The sequence below is a fragment of the Salvelinus fontinalis genome, chromosome 7 (assembly GCF_029448725.1).
Source record: "Salvelinus fontinalis isolate EN_2023a chromosome 7, ASM2944872v1, whole genome shotgun sequence".
NCBI lineage: Eukaryota > Metazoa > Chordata > Actinopteri > Salmoniformes > Salmonidae > Salvelinus > Salvelinus fontinalis.
This window is the reverse complement of record NC_074671.1, coordinates 13,167,767-13,184,848: the sequence shown is the minus strand read 5'-3', so window position 1 is coordinate 13,184,848 and position 17,082 is coordinate 13,167,767. Positions and strand designations below refer to the sequence as shown.

At 43.6% G+C, this 17,082-nt stretch overlaps 2 protein-coding genes and 1 non-coding gene across 8 annotated transcripts in view; 2 read left to right on the top strand and 1 right to left on the bottom strand.

Annotated features, from left to right (window-relative positions):
- Positions 1-12,131, bottom strand: part of LOC129858994 (E3 ubiquitin-protein ligase MARCHF6-like) — a 28,640-nt gene extending 16,509 nt beyond the window's left edge. Inside the window, exons 1-15 of one of the 2 annotated variants that reach the window (XM_055928275.1) lie at positions 11,760-12,131; positions 11,046-11,145; positions 9,524-9,597; positions 9,012-9,155; positions 8,562-8,634; positions 8,162-8,333; positions 7,895-8,069; positions 7,551-7,612; positions 7,409-7,441; positions 3,566-3,617; positions 3,383-3,441; positions 3,108-3,188; positions 2,921-2,989; positions 2,616-2,690; positions 2,366-2,500 (exon numbers count right to left, since the gene is read on the bottom strand). In XM_055928275.1, the coding sequence (XP_055784250.1) occupies positions 2,366-2,500; positions 2,616-2,690; positions 2,921-2,989; positions 3,108-3,188; positions 3,383-3,441; positions 3,566-3,617; positions 7,409-7,441; positions 7,551-7,612; positions 7,895-8,069; positions 8,162-8,333; positions 8,562-8,634; positions 9,012-9,155; positions 9,524-9,597; positions 11,046-11,145; positions 11,760-11,784 (1,329 nt within the window). In that variant the 5' untranslated portion in view covers positions 11,785-12,131. The remainder of the gene's footprint in view (positions 1-2,365; positions 2,501-2,615; positions 2,691-2,920; positions 2,990-3,107; positions 3,189-3,382; positions 3,442-3,565; positions 3,618-7,408; positions 7,442-7,550; positions 7,613-7,894; positions 8,070-8,161; positions 8,334-8,561; positions 8,635-9,011; positions 9,156-9,523; positions 9,598-11,045; positions 11,146-11,759) is intronic. The other variant, XM_055928276.1, reaches the window with a different exon arrangement.
- An 81-nt stretch (positions 12,132-12,212) lies between these two features.
- Positions 12,213-15,792, top strand: cmbl (carboxymethylenebutenolidase homolog (Pseudomonas)). 5 transcript variants are annotated; one of them, XM_055928278.1, is made up of 6 exons: positions 12,213-12,289; positions 13,292-13,506; positions 13,613-13,720; positions 14,050-14,192; positions 14,641-14,732; positions 14,991-15,792. In XM_055928278.1, the coding sequence occupies exons 1-6, from the start codon at positions 12,260-12,262 to the stop codon at positions 15,171-15,173; spliced, it is 771 nt and encodes a 256-aa protein (XP_055784253.1). In that variant the 5' UTR covers positions 12,213-12,259; the 3' UTR covers positions 15,174-15,792. The 5 variants fall into 5 exon arrangements, with proteins under 5 accessions (XP_055784253.1, XP_055784258.1, XP_055784256.1 ...); XM_055928283.1 differs by lacking the exon at positions 12,213-12,289 and adding an exon at positions 12,293-12,370; XM_055928281.1 differs by lacking the exon at positions 12,213-12,289 and adding an exon at positions 12,655-12,777.
- Positions 12,411-12,484, top strand: trnat-agu (transfer RNA threonine (anticodon AGU)). The gene has a single exon. It is a non-coding gene; the product is annotated as a tRNA-Thr (tRNA).
- Positions 15,793-17,082: the final 1,290 nt, after the last annotated feature.

Genomic DNA, 17,082 nt, shown 5'->3' with positions numbered 1-17,082 from the left:
ACTCAGTAGTGAGTGTTGTAACCGAGGACAGAGGCAGATTGGAACTCGGTAGTGAGTGTTGTAACCGAGGACAGAGGCAGATTGGAACTCAGTAGTGAGTGTTGTAACCGAGGACAGAGGCAGATTGGAACTCGGTAGTGAGTGTTGTAACCGAGGACAGAGGCAGATTGGAACTCGGTAGTGAGTGTTGTAACCGAGGACAGAGGCAGATTGGAACTCGGTAGTGAGTGTTGTAACCGAGGACAGAGGCAGTTTGGAACTCGGTAGTGAGTGTTGTAACCGAGGACAGAGGCAGATTGGAACTCGGTAGTGAGTGTTGTAACCGAGGACAGAGGCAGTTTGGAACTCGGTAGTGAGTGTTGTAACCGAGGACAGAGGCAGATTGGAACTCGGTAGTGAGTGTTGTAACCGAGGACAGAGGCAGATTGGAACTCGGTAGTGAGTGTTGTAACCGAGGACAGAGGCAGATTGGAACTCGGTAGTGAGTGTTGTAACCGAGGACAGAGGCAGTTTGGAACTCGGTAGTGAGTGTTGTAACCGAGGACAGAGGCAGATTGGAACTCGGTAGTGAGTGTTGTAACCGAGGACAGAGGCAGATTGGAACTCGGTAGTGAGTGTTGTAACCGAGGACAGAGGCAGATTGGAACTCGGTAGTGAGTGTTGTAACCGAGGACAGAGACAGATTGGAACTCGGTAGTGAGTGTTGTAACCGAGGACAGAGACAGATTGGAACTCTGTAGTGAGTGTTGTAACCGAGGACAGAGGCAGATTGGAACTCGGTAGTGAGTGTTGTAACCGAGGACAGAGGCAGATTGGAACTCGGTAGTGAGTGTTGTAACCGAGGACAGAGGCAGATTGGAACTCTGTAGTGAGTGTTGTAACCGAGGACAGAGACAGATTGGAACTCGGTAGTGAGTGTTGTAACCGAGGACAGAGGCAGTTTGGAACTCGGTAGTGAGTGTTGTAACCGAGGACAGAGGCAGATTGGAACTCGGTAGTGAGTGTTGCAACCGAGGACAGAGGCAGATTGGAACTCGGTAGTGAGTGTTGTAACCGAGGACAGAGACAGTTTGGAACTCGGTAGTGAGTGTTGTAACCGAGGACAGAGGCAGATTGGAACTCGGTAGTGAGTGTTGTAACCGAGGACAGAGACAGATTGGAACTCGGTAGTGAGTGTTGTAACCGAGGACAGAGGCAGATTGGAACTCGGTAGTGAGTGTTGTAACCGAGGACAGAGACAGTTTGGAACTCTGTAGTGAGTGTTGTAACCGAGGACAGAGGCAGATTGGAACTCTGTAGTGAGTGTTGTAACCGAGGACAGAGGCAGATTGGAACTCTGTAGTGAGTGTTGTAACCGAGGACAGAGGCAGATTGGAACTCGGTAGTGAGTGTTGTAACCGAGGACAGAGACAGATTGGAACTCGGTAGTGAGTGTTGTAACCGAGGACAGAGACAGTTTGGAACTCGGTAGTGAGTGTTGTAACCGAGGACAGAGGCAGATTGGAACTCGGTAGTGAGTGTTGTAACCGAGGACAGAGGCAGATTGGAACTCGGTAGTGAGTGTTGTAACCGAGGACAGAGGCAGATTGGAACTCGGTAGTGAGTGTTGTAACCGAGGACAGAGGCAGTTTGGAACTCGGTAGTGAGTGTTGTAACCGAGGACAGAGGCAGATTGGAACTCGGTAGTGAGTGTTGTAACCGAGGACAGAGGCAGATTGGAACTCGGTAGTGAGTGTTGTAACCGAGGACAGAGGCAGATTGGAACTCGGTAGTGAGTGTTGTAACCGAGGACAGAGGCAGATTGGAACTCAGTAGTGAGTGTTGTAACCGAGGACAGAGGCAGATTGGAACTCGGTAGTGAGTGTTGTAACCGAGGACAGAGGCAGTTTGGAACTCGGTAGTGAGTGTTGTAACCGAGGACAGAGACAGTTTGGAACTCGGTAGTGAGTGTTGTAACCGAGGACAGATGATTCTTACATTCAGTACTCGGCGGTCCCGTTCTGTGAGCTTGTGTGGCCTACCACTTCGCGGCTGAGCCGTTGTTGCTCCTAGATGTTTCCACTTCACAATAACATCACTTACAGTTGACCGGGGCAGCTCTAGTAAGGCAGAAATGTTACTAGCACCTACAACGGTGCCATGTTGAAAGTCACTGAGCATCTTCAGGAAGGCCATTCTACTGCCAATATTTGTCTATGGAGATTGCATGGTGGTGCGCTCGATTTTATACACCTGTCAGCAACGGATGTGGCTAAAACAGCCGAATTCACTCATTTGAAGGGGTGTCTCTGGTTAAAAGTAGTGCACTATAAAGGGAATAGGGTGCCATTTGTGTCTTAACCTAAATGTGATCCCTGTCCCCTACCTCTCTCAGTAGGAGGATGAAGGATGCGAAATAGAAGACATAGACCATTCCCACCAGCCAGTGCAGGAACATGGTGGTGCCTGGAGCAGACTTAAAACTCAGCTCTCTGTCCTTCAGAGACGCGTCAAACATCTCCTGCAGAACGGATGGAAGAAAAGGTGGGAACGGTTAAAGAAAAGAAAGGGGTAGGGTGGGGGGAAATGGAGAGCAAGGTCAGAAGAGGGTGAGAGAGAGAAAGATCTGTACGTACTAAAGAGCAGATGTCGAGCCACCAGCCACAGATGAGGGGGAAAACTCCTATCTCCACGACAACAAGCAGTGAGACCTGGAACACAAACCACGTTAAACACCATGGGCAGACACATGACCTCAGTGACTATGAAGACCCAGGGGAAACTAAGGCAATTCCCAAAATCATGCATTGATGTCAATGGGAGATTTACATTTTAAAAAATTTGACCATCCGTCATTCAATTAGATTTCATTTTATATAGTCAAGTCCTTCTTCGGGTTTACAGTAATATGAAAAGCCTAGATTTAAAACCGAAATGTTACCTTGACAACGATGTAGCAGACCCCTAGTAGACGGCGGGACCGCTGGAACCTGACCAGAGCAGCGAACCCCTGAGAGACACAAGTTAAGGACAAACACACACTTTTGTACACAAAAACAGTGGAAAGTTCTCCATGGAAACACTGCATGGTCACAGGAAGGGATTCCGGTCAGTAGGCGAAAGGATACGTGACAGAGGATGAGCGTCATGGCCAGCAGGATGTACCCTACGATGGTTGTGATCAGGCCCTCGAATTGGGAGGCTTGTACCTAGAGGACAAGACAAGAGCAGTCAACCATACTTGCTTTGTTGGTGAGGCCAACTTTGTTGAACGCATAAAGTAAACAGACTAGTCTTGACTATATCGATTAAATAATGCAATCATCTTTGTAAATACAATATTACTGTATAACATTATGTTTTGCACAGAGTCAGGAGTGGTGTATTAGAGAATGGTTCTTACATATTCCTCAAAGCCAAGGCCCATGACAGAGAAGTGGCCAATGTGGTATGGACAGAACGCTGGAAGAGAACAGTGCTGCATCAAACCTCACAGCCTTCTACTGAGCCCTACCACCATACCTGGCTAGTTCATTTTAAGAAGGGTACTACTTTATGGGGAATTAGTGTTCATTTGTGTACTCACCGAAGACCAGGATGAAGAGAGTGTTCAGAGACACAACCCAGAACACATGCTCCTGGAAGACGAGACACAAAGCAAAACGTCACTACTTCCTAGTGCTACTACTTATAGAACAGACGGGTCATTGCAATACTTCATTGCAATACTATGCCGTACTCGGCATGCAAATACTACGCCGTACAAATACTACGCCGTGCAAATACTACGCCGTACAAATACTACGCCGTACAAATACTACGCCGTACAAATACTACGCCGTGTTAATACTACGCCGTGCAAATACTACGCCGTGCAAATACTACGCCGTGCAAATACTACGCCGTGCAAATACTACGCCGTGCAAATACTACGCCGTGCAAATACTACGCCGTGCAAATACTACGCCGTGCAAATACTACGCCGTGCAAATACTACGCCGTGCAAATACTACGCCGTACAAATACTACGCCGTGCAAATACTACGCCGTGCAAATACTACGCCGTGCAAATACTACGCCGTGCAAATACTACGCCGTGCAAATACTACGCCGTGCAAATACTACGCCGTACAAATACTACGCCGTACAAATACTACGCCGTACAAATACTACGCCGTACAAATACTACGCCGTACAAATACTACGCCGTGCAAATACTACGCCGTGCAAATACTACGCCGTACAAATACTACGCCGTACAAATACTACGCCGTACAAATACTACGCCGTGCAAATACTACGCCGTACAAATACTACGCCGTACAAATACTACGCCGTACAAATACTACGCCGGGCAAATACGGTGTGTTAATACTACTCCATTCTGTGTGTTAATACTACTCCATACTAGGTGTTAATACTACTCCATTCTGACTCCATACTAGGTGTTAATACTACTCCATTCTGTGTGTTAATACTACTCCATTCTGTGTGTTAATACTACTCCATACTAGGTGTTAATACTACTCCATTCTGTGTGTTAATACTACTCCATACTAGGTGTTGATACTACTCCATTCTGTGTGTTAATACTACTCCATTCTGACTCCATACTAGGTGTTAATACTACTCCATTCTGTGTGTTAATACTACTCCATTCTGTGTGTTAATACTACTCCATACTAGGTGTTAATACTACTCCATTCTGTGTGTTAATACTACTCCATACTAGGTGTTGATACTACTCCATTCTGTGTGTTAATACTACTCCATTCTGACTCCATACTAGGTGTTAATACTACTCCATTCTGTGTGTTAATACTACTCCATTCTGTGTGTTAATACTACTCCATACTAGGTGTTAATACTACTCCATTCTGTGTGTTAATACTACTCCATACTAGGTGTTGATACTACTCCATTCTGTGTGTTAATACTACTCCATTCTGTGTGTTAATACTACTCCATTCTGTGTGTTAATACTACTCCATTCTGTGTGTTAATACTACTCCATTCTGTGTGTTAATACTACTCCATTCTGTGTGTTAATACTACTCCATACTAGGTGTTATTACTACTCCATTCTGTGTGTTAATACTACTCCATTCTGTGTGTTAATACTACTCCATACTAGGTGTTAATACTACTCCATTCTGTGTGTTAATACTACTCCATTCTGTGTGTTAATACTACTCCATTCTGTGTGTTAATACTACTCCATTCTGTGTGTTAATACTACTCCATTCTGTGTGTTAATACTACTCCATTCTGTGTGTTAATACTACTCCATTCTGTGTGTTAATACTACTCCATTCTGTGTGTTAATACTACTCCATTCTGTGTGTTAATACTACTCCATTCTGTGTGTTAATACTACTCCATACTAGGTGTTGATACTACTCTATTCTGTGTGTTAATACTACTCCATTCTGTGTGTTAATACTACTCCATACTAGGTGTTAATACTACTCCATTCTGTGTGTTAATACTACTCCATTCTGTGTGTTAATACTACTCCATTCTGTGTGTTAATACTACTCCATTCTGTGTGTTAATACTACTCCATTCTGTGTGTTAATACTACTCCATTCTGTGTGTTAATACTACTCCATTCTGTGTGTTAATACTACTCCATACTAGGTGTTAATACTACTCCATTCTGTGTGTTAATACTACTCCATTCTGTGTGTTAATACTACTCCATTCTGTGTGTTAATACTACTCCATTCTGTGTGTTAATACTACTCCATACTAGGTGTTGATACTACTCCATTCTGTGTGTTAATACTACTCCATTCTGTGTGTTAATACTACTCCATTCTGTGTTTTAATACTACTCCATTCTGTGTGTTAATACTACTCCATTCTGTGTGTTAATACTACTCCATTCTGTGTGTTAATACTACTCCATTCTGTGTGTTAATACTACTCCATTCTGTGTGTTAATACTACTCCATTCTGTGTGTTAATACTACTCCATTCTGTGTGTTAATACTACTCCATTCTGTGTTTTAATACTACTCCATTCTGTGTGTTAATACTACTCCATTCTGTGTGTTAATACTACTCCATTCTGGGTGTTAATACTACTCCATTCTGTGTGTTAATACTACTCCATTCTGTGTGTTAATACTACTCCATTCTGTGTGTTAATACTACTCCATTCTGTGTGTTAATACTACTCCATTCTGTGTGTTAATACTACTCCATTCTGTGTGTTAATACTACTCCATTCTGTGTGTTAATACTACTCCATTCTGTGTGTTAATACTACTCCATTCTGTGTGTTAATACTACTCCATTCTGTGTGTTAATACTACTCCATTCTGTGTGTTAATACTACTCCATTCTGTGTGTTAATACTACTCCATTCTGTGTGTTAATACTACTCCATTCTGTGTGTTAATACTACTCCATTCTGTGTGTTAATACTACTCCATTCTGACTCCATTCTGTGTGTTAATGCTACTCCATTCTGTGTGTTAATACTACTCTGTACTGCGTGTTAATACTACTCCATTCTGACTCCATTCTGTGTGTTAATACTACTCCATTCTGTGTGTTAATACTACTCCATTCTGTGTGTTAATACTACTCCATTCTGTGTGTTAATACTACTCCATTCTGTGTGTTAATACTACTCCATTCTGTGTGTTAATACTACTCCATTCTGACTCCATTCTGTGTGTTAATGCTACTCCATTCTGTGTGTTAATACTACTCTGTACTGCGTGTTAATACTACTCCATACTAGGTGTTAATACTACTCCATACTAGGTGTTAATACTACTCCATTCTGTGTGTTAATACTACTCCATTCTGTGTGTTAATACTACTCCATTCTGTGTGTTAATACTACTCCATTCTGTGTGTTAATACTACTCCATTCTGTGTGTTAATACTACTCCATACTAGGTGTTAATACTACTCCATTCTGTGTGTTAATACTACTCCATACTAGGTGTTAATACTACTCCATTCTGTGTGTTTATACTACTCCATTCTGTGTGTTAATACTACTCCATTCTGTGTGTTAATACTACTCCATTCTGTGTGTTAATACTACTCCATTCTGACTCCATTCTGTGTGTTAATGCTACTCCATTCTGTGTGTTAATACTACTCCGTACTGTGTGTTAATACTACTCCATTCTGTGTGTTAATACTACTCCATTCTGGGTGTTAATACTACTCCATTCTGGGTGTTAATACTACTCCATTCTGTGTGTTAATACTACTCCATACTAGGTGTTAATACTACTCCATTCTGTGTGTTAATACTACTCCATACTAGGTGTTGATACTACTCCATTCTGTGTTTTAATACTACTCCATTCTGTGTTTTAATACTACTCCATTCTGTGTGTTAATACTACTCCATTCTGTGTGTTAATACTACTCCATACTAGGTGTGTAAATTAATACGTACTAAGAAAACCAAGGAGCCATCGAGTCCAAGCATCTGAGAGGTAAAGAGAGAGACATTAAGAGGTGATGATATAATCATGCACAGTGTGGTGTCACGTGTTTGATTCAGGACAGATGTGTTGGAAAAACGAAACCAGTTTTACCCTCTCCCACGTGAGCTCCTCTGCTGCTCTGTCCCATTCTAGAGCATTCCAGTTCATATCATCTACAGACAGAGAAAGAGAAAGAGGGAGAGAGAGACAGAGGGAGAGAGAGATGTAGAGACAGAAAGATAGTGAGAAAGAAATAAGTGGTAGAGAGAGAGAAAGAGAGATGTAGAGAGAGAGAGAGATGTCGAGAGAGAGAGAGAGAGAGAGAGAGATGTAGAGAGAGAAAGATAGTAAGAGAGGAGAAATAAGAGGGAGAGACAGATCTCATACTGTAAAACTTTTAGTATTGTTTTTGCCATATGTTAGTCATCTGATGAGTGCTGGCCCGAGTCTCATACCCTGAGCCCCGTTGTTGGCATCCACATCTTCGGCAGCCGCCCCCTCCTCTTCCTCGTTGTCTAGTTCTGGCTCCTCCCCCTGTTCTGGGGGGCCGTCCGGGGGCTCTGGCTCTGCCTCGTGAGCTGGGGGGTTGGCAGGGGCAGGGGGTTCATCAGCTGCTCCTTGACCGGCAGCCTGCAGGGGAGCAATGTGGATGGAGGGGCTGTAAATGTGTGTATGTGTGTGTATGTATGTGTGTGTGTGTGTGATGAACGTGTGTGTGTTACCTCGTTGGGCTGTTGTCCGGCTGCATTGGGCTGGGGCTGCTGGTGGTGCTCCAGCCACAGGGGGGGACCTCCATGGACTATCTGCTCCCTGAGCCACACCAGACTGATGAACGCACACAGTGTACACGTCACCACGAAACAGCCCTGCAGACAGTCTGCCAGCAGGTTATCTCTACAGGGAGAGGGGATGTGAAAATGTCAAAGATCTACAAAAAAGCACTCACACATCTTGTTGCATGTGCGTGGGAAACTGGGAATAAAGCAATAACATCTGTAAGCTCTGACCAAGGCCAAGCGGCCGACACGTAAGCTTGAATAAACAATGACATGATCTGATACAGGAAGGAGGTGAGGAGGTAGTCTGATTGGCGAAGGAGGAGGATATGACGTCATGACTCACGTGGAGAGCATGTCCAAAGGCAGCGTCAGGAGCGAGGTCACAGAGCCGGTAAACAGACACTTGTAGATTCGACCTGAAGAGAGAGAGAGACAGAGAGGAGATAAGGGCATCATCTCACCAAGGGAGAACATGCTGAAGAAAGAGGTAGGCCTTCATGAAGGAAGATCTTGGTTAGGACTGAGGACAAATGTGTTTAGGCAGGGGCAGTAACTGTATGCTTAATGCTGGTATTGTAATCCACCCTATCCTAATAGCGTAGACAGTGGACACACAAACCAACACACCAGTAGGATTAACAAAACTGGGAAAATCCCAAAATCCCACTTCTGATCCTAATAAAAACCATGGACACAGCGCTAGCGTACAGGTTCTTATGTGAGGGATACTATACTTAAGAGTAAAGTGTTGACACATTAGTGTGTGTGTGTGTGTGTGTATCAGTCTACTCACATGCAGTGAGGGGGACCACCCCCAGCCATGCGAAGGCCACCAGTGTGTAGTGAAACCAGTATCGTATGGCCGTGCCCACACTGGTCAGCAGGCCAGCACAGATGTCCTGGATGGGCAGCCGGGGGGGCATGTCTGGGGAATAGACTGGAGCAGAGCAGATAGAGGGATGAGACAATCATTTATAAATAACAGAGCAGATAGAGGGATGAGACAATCATTTATAAATAACAGAGCAGATAGAGGGATGAGACAATCATTTATAAATAACAGAGCAAAAATAAAGGTGGAGACGTTTTGAAGAACCCTTTTGGGTTCCAGGTAGAACCCTTTTGCGTTTAAAGAACCCTTTTGGGTTCCAGGTAGAACCCTTTTGCGTTTAAAGAACCCCTTTGGGTTCCAGGTAGAACCCTTTTTTATGTATTCAATGACAGAGCATCCCAGTCTGTAGTCAACCTCTTGCAACATAGCACATTTCTGAGACTGACAGGTCAATGCCACGGACGGGTACTTACTTGGTGTGAAAGCAAATCTGTGCTTGCATAATTCACAGTACTCCTTCCTGCTGTGCTTCAGCCATTGGACCAAACTGTAAACAACAACAATAACAACAAAGGTAAGAGCGGTGAATGTTAGGTGAGGAACTAACGATAGTGAGAGAACAAACCACACCGAACACCCTAAAAGACTCTTTCATACCACACAGCAGTCTACTCATTCAGAAGTTTAACACTTCGTAATGCTTTCTTTAATATGCAGTACAACGCTTGCTACTGGAGCCCTGAGCTGTCTAGCATTGGTGATTATGTGGTCCTAGTTCGCAATATATTAAGAATGAGATATTTCTGTCTCACACACACCTGGTGAATGAGAACTGGTCCACACAGAGGTTCCTAAAACACTGATTTGAATCCTCATGATAGTGTTATTACTGCCAGTTAGGACTATATGTTAATAACCCCAAGACAATCCAAGTTACATATTGTTTTATTATTTAAATAGGTAAGTCAGCTAAGAACAAATTCTTATTTACAATGACAGCCTACCCAAACCTAGACGACGCTTGGCCAATTGGCCAATGGGATTCCCAATCATGGCCAGTTATGATACAGCCTGGAATCTAACCAGTATCTGTAGTGACGCCTTTAGCACTAAGATGCAGTGCCTTAGGCCGCTGGGCCACTCGGGAGCCCCAAGTTCCATGTAACTAACTAGGCCGAGGTTACATGGTTATCTTCCTGTACATCTGAATGAATCGTGTGTGAACCAACAGGGCCCTCTGGAGATCACTGACATTATGCCAGAGCAGACGGTACCAGAAATGGAATGATAACACAGTGCTCCGATGCACTTCTGTACCTGGCTCAGCAGACCACAAATGTGTAACCACACCTGTAGTAAATGTGTAACCACGCCTGAAGTAACTGTGTAACCACACCTGAAGTAAACCACATTATAGTAGTTCAATAGTGTTCCGACTGCTTCTTATCACAAGCACAGTAAATGACAGATCAGAAACTTTCACTGTCTTTTATCCTTTATTGTTTTTCCTTTGTTAGATCCACATGGCAGAGAAAACAGCTGCGATTGCATCGACATAAGTGGGATGATCACTTGGGACACACGTCAACATAATCGCCTCAGGACAGTCTTAGGCAATAGCGAGGCCCTATGCTGTGTCTTTATATCAACATTACTTCCTCCTACTGACTCAAATGTGATTCGTCTATGGCCATTATATCAGAGGAGTGAGTAGGTTTCTCTATGGCTAGTACTGGGAGCTGGTGTGGGGGGCTAGGCTACAGTTCCATTATAAATACTAGTACCGTATATAATACAGTATAGGTTAAAAAAACAAACCAGTATATAGTTGACTCCTGATAATAAGTGCACTTAAGTGTAAAACAATCTTGAGGTCGCAATTCAATGACAATCTTTGTAATTGTTCCTGATGACTGCGTGTTCCCAAGCCGTGTCAATCATTCATCAGGACAGGAGTTGACAGTGATTGAGTCAGACAGACAGAGAGACACTCACCATTCCTGGTGGATGAACTTGATGCTGCCAGTGCAGACACAGGGGTGGTACAACGGTTTGTCTGGGGTCCCCTCTGAACGACACACGCGACATATATCCCCTACACAGAGAAGATGTTTGTCCATTGGTTCAGAGACAGACAAGACGACACACACACCGTCTACACATAGGAAGAACAGCCTTCTGTAGTAGCAATCGATTTGAAGCTACCTAATGGATTGTTCCAGTGCTTAATCAAACAATATTGTAGTTAGCCTCACACTGACAAGATAAATGGCAACATCAGCCATGAGCGCAGACATCAGCTAACAAATAGCTAGCTTGCTATGGGGTTAGCTACGTTTCATTGATTACCTTGCTACTGTAGTTAGCTACATTACGTTAGCTCCAGTTAGCTTAACGAACTAACATGCCAGTGCTAGCAGCCGCATCAATATCTGTACTGGGGAAATGTGCTCGATTATATAACTAACTAGCACCGGTCTAGCTAGCTAGCTACTTGTAGCCCATTGATGATCGATTGCTTCTAGCCAGGCCCTAACTGGTGTCACTGTGTGGGTGTCAGTGGACGAAAAAGGTGCTAAAAACTTACGTTGGAAAGGTAACGTTAGTTAGAGACCACCTTTGTCTTGGAGACTGCGTACAGAGTAACTAGCTAGTTTCACTAAGCTAACTTAGCTAGCCAACGTTAGTGGACTGTAAAATTACATTTACCTTCGTCTGCAATGTCCATCTTCATAGATGAGGCTCTGCCCCTCTTTTGGAGTTATACAGTAACGTTAGTTTGCTATTGCACACCCATCCACAACGTGAATGGCACTGTTATTAGCCGATTTGGATCAGACTATCCTTGAAGTCAGATACATTGACTATCATAAAATGGTGTCCACTTTGAACACCAGAATCCCTCCTGTTTCGTGACACGCTCGGACCATGTATGTTGGACCGGTAGCGAGTGTCAACCCGAGATCGCTAGCAGACCTTTACTTGCAAATTCAACACGATGGAGGCGACGAATAAGAAATTTACCCGACACAAGTGACACCTTGCGACAGTGTGCGCCGTTTTCCGTCAGCGGTCACAGCATCCGGAATCTGCGTCACATGGTACCATTTTGTGGTTTCTGTCCCGTGTAGATAGTGACATCCTGTGGTATTTAGCCGGTACTACATCATACCGATATATCTGTGACTGAATCCCATTTCTTTAAATTGATGTCTGATCCACCGCTTTACTCCGTTATGGTATTTACAATTAATCTCGGAATGTAATTGGAAACTGCACACAGCTGACTTTACAAAGAATACTCATATTACCAAAGCCAGGTCAAGTATTGTTAATATCTTTAACGCATATGGCATCAGTGGTGCTGTGGCTTAGTTGGTTAAAGCGCCTGTCTAGTAAACAGGAGATCCTGAGTTCGAATCTCAGCAGTGCCTTTTTGAGACAGTAGGTTTGTACACTTCGAAATTGTCCCAGTTAAAACTCGACTAAAGCGAATTGAATGATTATTACACGTTTACATTTTCTACACTCAAAATGCAGATTATAAAATGATCCATTTTGGTGGGTTTGGACTTCGGACTGGGAACGGCGCTCACGCTATTGAAGAGGGCGTTCCTTGCAGTCAGCCATTCCATAATTATTTTCACTTTTCCACTCCGGAAGAAAACTTAACTCTAACGTGAAGGGGAGAAATATACTATTTTTTAGAGTCAGTGTGCGGGTACAGGTTAGTTGAGGTAATTTCTACATGTAGGTAGGGGTGAAGTGACTATGCATAGATAATAAACAGCGAGTAGCAGTAGTCTACAAAACAAATGGAGGGGGGGGGGGGGTGCCAATGTAAATAGTCCGGTGGCCATTTGATTAGTTGTTCAGCTTTCCTATGGCTTGAAGGTGGAAGCTGTTAATTAAGGAGCCTTTTGGTTCTAGACTTGGCGCTCCGGTACCGCTTGCCGTGCGGTAGCAGAGAAAACAGTCTATGACTGGAGTCTGACGATTTTATGGGCTTTCCATTGTATGTGGAAATAACTGTATGGTAGGCTATAATGTTGCCCTTTAGAGCAGAGTCAGCATGACACACTCAGTAATGAGTGGGAACACTTTAATTACCCACTTATGTCAAAGGATTCCGTATCCCTGTATCGATTAATAAAATCCATGTGTTTCAGTGTACCAGTATGCTTGTTTCTAAACATGTTTGTATGGTTATGTGTGCGATTCTCAATGTTATCTCTTTCCAGATGGCCAATGAGGCGAAGCCGTGTCCATGTGACATGGGATACATGATGGAGTACGGAGGTGTTGGCCAGGAGGTCCAGATAGAACACATCAAGGCCTACCTGGTCAAGCCTCCCTCTGATTCAGACAAGGCTGTCATCATCATCCAGGACATCTATGGCTGGAAGCTACCCAACACCAGATACATGGCTGACATGCTGGCCTCCAATGGATACACGTACGTAACAATGCATACTTAACAATGTTGTTACTTACCATGTACTGTAATTCACCAGTAAATGCCAGGTATCAGTATTGTCATGCTGGCTGTCTATCTCCCCTAGTGCACTGTGCCCTGACTTCTACGTTGGAAAGGAGCCATGGAGTCCATCACATGATTGGTCTACCTTTCAGCAGTGGCTGGAAGACAAGAAGCCCACCAATATCAACAAGTAATGCAAACATTCCCATTGGCCAGAGAGTAGTCTCAGAAAGCCAGACTCCACTCCATTGGCCAAAGAGTAGTTTCAGAGAGCCAGTCGTCACTCCATAATCTCACATCTGTATACAGTATTAATCTCTATCAACACACATCCACGGTTGGCCACTCTGGTCCATCACGAAGCCAGACTCGTTAGTCTTATATTCTGTCAATAGAATATAACTTTATTAAAAAATAACTTTATCCCTCTGTTAACTTACAACTGAAATGTGTCTGCCCTGTGCTCCCCTAGTAACCCAACCCCTTCCTCCCCTCTCCCCCTGCTGTCTGTCCGTCCAGGGAGGTAGACGCAGTCCTGAGGTTTCTGAAGAGCCAGTGTGGGGCACAGCGTATTGGGGCAGTGGGCTTTTGCTGGGGGGGGGTGGCCACCCACTACCTGGCTCTGCAGTACCCTGAGGTCAGGGCAGGGGTATCTGTCTATGGTAAGGGTAGGGGTCAGAGGCCTGTCCAATCAGAATACAGTAATAACCATGAGGTAGAGTGTCTACCAACGGTCGCAATCTAGGCTGATTACATTGCAGATGCCTGCGGGATCTCGTAAGGTCTAGCTAACCACATCATATGGTCCCGTGTAGCTGGGTTTGCTCAGTTGGTAGAGCATGGCGCTTGTACCGCAGTGCGAAAAAGGTATGAAAATGTATGCACTCACTACTGTAAGTCACTCTGGATAAGAGTATCTGCTAAAGGACAAAAATGTTTAAAAAAATATGATTTAGCAGCCCGATTCCCGACTGCACATTCGATAATATGAAACACAACCATTGGTTGATGCAGTGTAACAGCTGCAATGCAGTCAGTCTGGAACGCAACCATTGTGCTTGCCTAGTAATGCTAATGCTATTCTGTTTGGATGTGACTGCATGTCTGCAGGAATCATCAGAGAGAGGGAGGACAGGTATGAACTGAAGAGCCCAACACTGTTTATCTTCGGAGAGAAGGATGACGTCATCCCACTGGACCAGGTCTGGTATTATTAAATACTACACCGCACTACATTTTTTAAAGAAAAAAGTCAATGTAGATCATAAATATATTGAAAACTATATTGAGCACCATTTATTGCAAACCAGTGATCTCTTGAGTGAAATGAACCGTCATCATCAGCATCTCTGTCGGTTACTGGCCTTATACCACAATTTAGTGTCATCCAATCAAATGCTTTGAGTTGTGTTTCAACCATCCTATCACCATTTCATTCATTCCCTGTTGTTTCCTTCCAGGTGAGTGTCCTGGAGAAGAACCTGCAGGAGAAGTGTACAGGTGTAGACTACCATGTGAAGGTCTTCCCAGGTCAGACTCATGGCTTTGTTCACCGGAAGAGAGAGGACATCAACACCACAGACCAGCCCTGCATCCAGGAGGCCAGGACGGACATGCTCAACTGGTTACAGAAATACATGTAGAATATCTACAGTGCAGTTGTCTATCATCTGCCGTCCGTGGTAGAGTGAACAGAAAGGAGAAAAACACAAATCCTATTTCACTACACCACTAACCTTATTAAAAAGGAATAGCTTATAGAATTGATCATCAGCTCTGAGGTCATTTCCACACATGTCCTTTCTGAATAGCAGCCTATCTGGTGATGATCATGTCCTTGATTTATCATGATCACATTCAAGCTGACGGGGTGTTTTAATGTGGAATCTGCAGTTGCCATATTTGTAGTAGACCTTAGTTTTGTACCTTTTTCTTGCAGTACATTGTATACATGATATCTTCCTTGCATACATCATCTCTTCCTTGCATACATCATCTCTTCCTTGCATACATCATCTCTTCCTTGCATACATCATCTCTTCCTTGCATACATATGGTACGTTTTGCATACATTATCTGTTCATTTTGTGTATCCATTGTACACATTACCTCTTCATTGTATACATTATCAAACTAGGCATTACTTTTAACTGCAAAGTGTAATAGTCATTATATAAATGTAAGTATATTTTATTTCTGATTTGATGTTTGTGTATAATATCATGTAATACCCAATGATATCAATAAAGATATTATGCTTTATGTATCATTGTAATCTCATGTGCACATCTTATCCTGGATTCAGACTCTCCAGCCACAGCTGTTGTATAGGTGTTTACTTTGGCTGACCACAAACACAGGCTGAGCAGGAAGGGAGAGACCTTCAACTAAGGCACAGGTTCACTTCTCCCACGGTCTGAGAGAACATCAGATAGTAACCTGCTATGACAATCTTTGGCACTTGATGTTTTTCGTTTTTTCTGTCAGAAACATTTTCAATTTCCATCTAATTAGGGCTGACCCCATTTAGTCGACTGGATGATTGTTTGGTCGGTAGGCTGTTGGTTGACCGATCATTTTTTAGTAGGGCAGTTGTCATTATGACTAGGGCAGTTGTCATTACACAGTCATTATGACAACATCCGGAGGACGTCCTCCAGTCTCAAAGCTCTTGCAGCATGAACTGACATGCATAAGCTATAGCTAGCTGGCACTGCAGTTTATAAAATGTGGTGAGTAGTTGAGAAAGAGAGAAAATAGTTAAACAGTTTTAACCAAATACATTTCTTCCAAAATGAAGGAGAAGCAAGAGAGAAAGTGTCATTTAAAAAAAAACAGAGTTTCACTTACTTAGCTAGCAAATGCAGCTAGCTAGATTAGCCAACTGAAACACCCTTCTCAAACAGAGGGATGCTACAGCGGCTTGCGAAAGTATTCACCCCCTTGGCATTTTTCGTATTTTGTTGCCTTACAACCTGGAATTTAAATATTTTTTTGGGGGGGTTGTATCATTTGATTTACACAACATGCCTACCACTTTGAAGATGCAAAAGATATTTTATTTAGAAACAAACAAGAAAGAATAAAAAACATTAAACTTGAGCGTGCGTAACTATTCAACCCCCCCCCCCCCCCCCCCCCCCCCCCCCCAAAGTCAATACTTTGTAGATCCACCTTTTGCAGCAATGACAGCCGCAAGTCTTAGGGAATGTCTCTATAAGCTTGGCACATGTAGCCACTGGGATTTCTGCCCATTCATCAAGACAAAACTGCTCCAGCTCCTTCAAGTTGGATGGGTTCCGCTGGTGTACAGCAATATTTAAGTCATACCACAGATTCTCAATTGGATTGAGGTCTGGGCTTTGACTAGGCCATTCCAAGACATTTAAATGTTTCCCCTTAAACCAATGATTACACCCTATATCAGCTAGATGCAGTCAATAGTGTGCAAGGTGGTATTGAATGTCACTGTCCATGTGTCACTGTCTGCTGCCTCAAATTTGTCTCTCGACCTGTGTGCACTTACGTTATAAAACTTAAATTTGTCGGCTA

What these genes read in the sequence shown, in the direction of transcription:
- cmbl (XM_055928278.1), top strand. Translation starts at nt 12,260, where the DNA reads ATGTCTGATCCACCGCTTTACTCCGTTATG. An exon ending in CACCGCTTTACTCCGTTATG is followed by an intron (nt 12,290 to 13,291) that starts GTATTTACAATT and finishes ATCTCTTTCCAG; the next exon opens with ATGGCCAATGAGGCGAAGCC. An exon ending in GGCAGGGGTATCTGTCTATG is followed by an intron (nt 14,193 to 14,640) that starts GTAAGGGTAGGG and finishes GCATGTCTGCAG; the next exon opens with GAATCATCAGAGAGAGGGAG.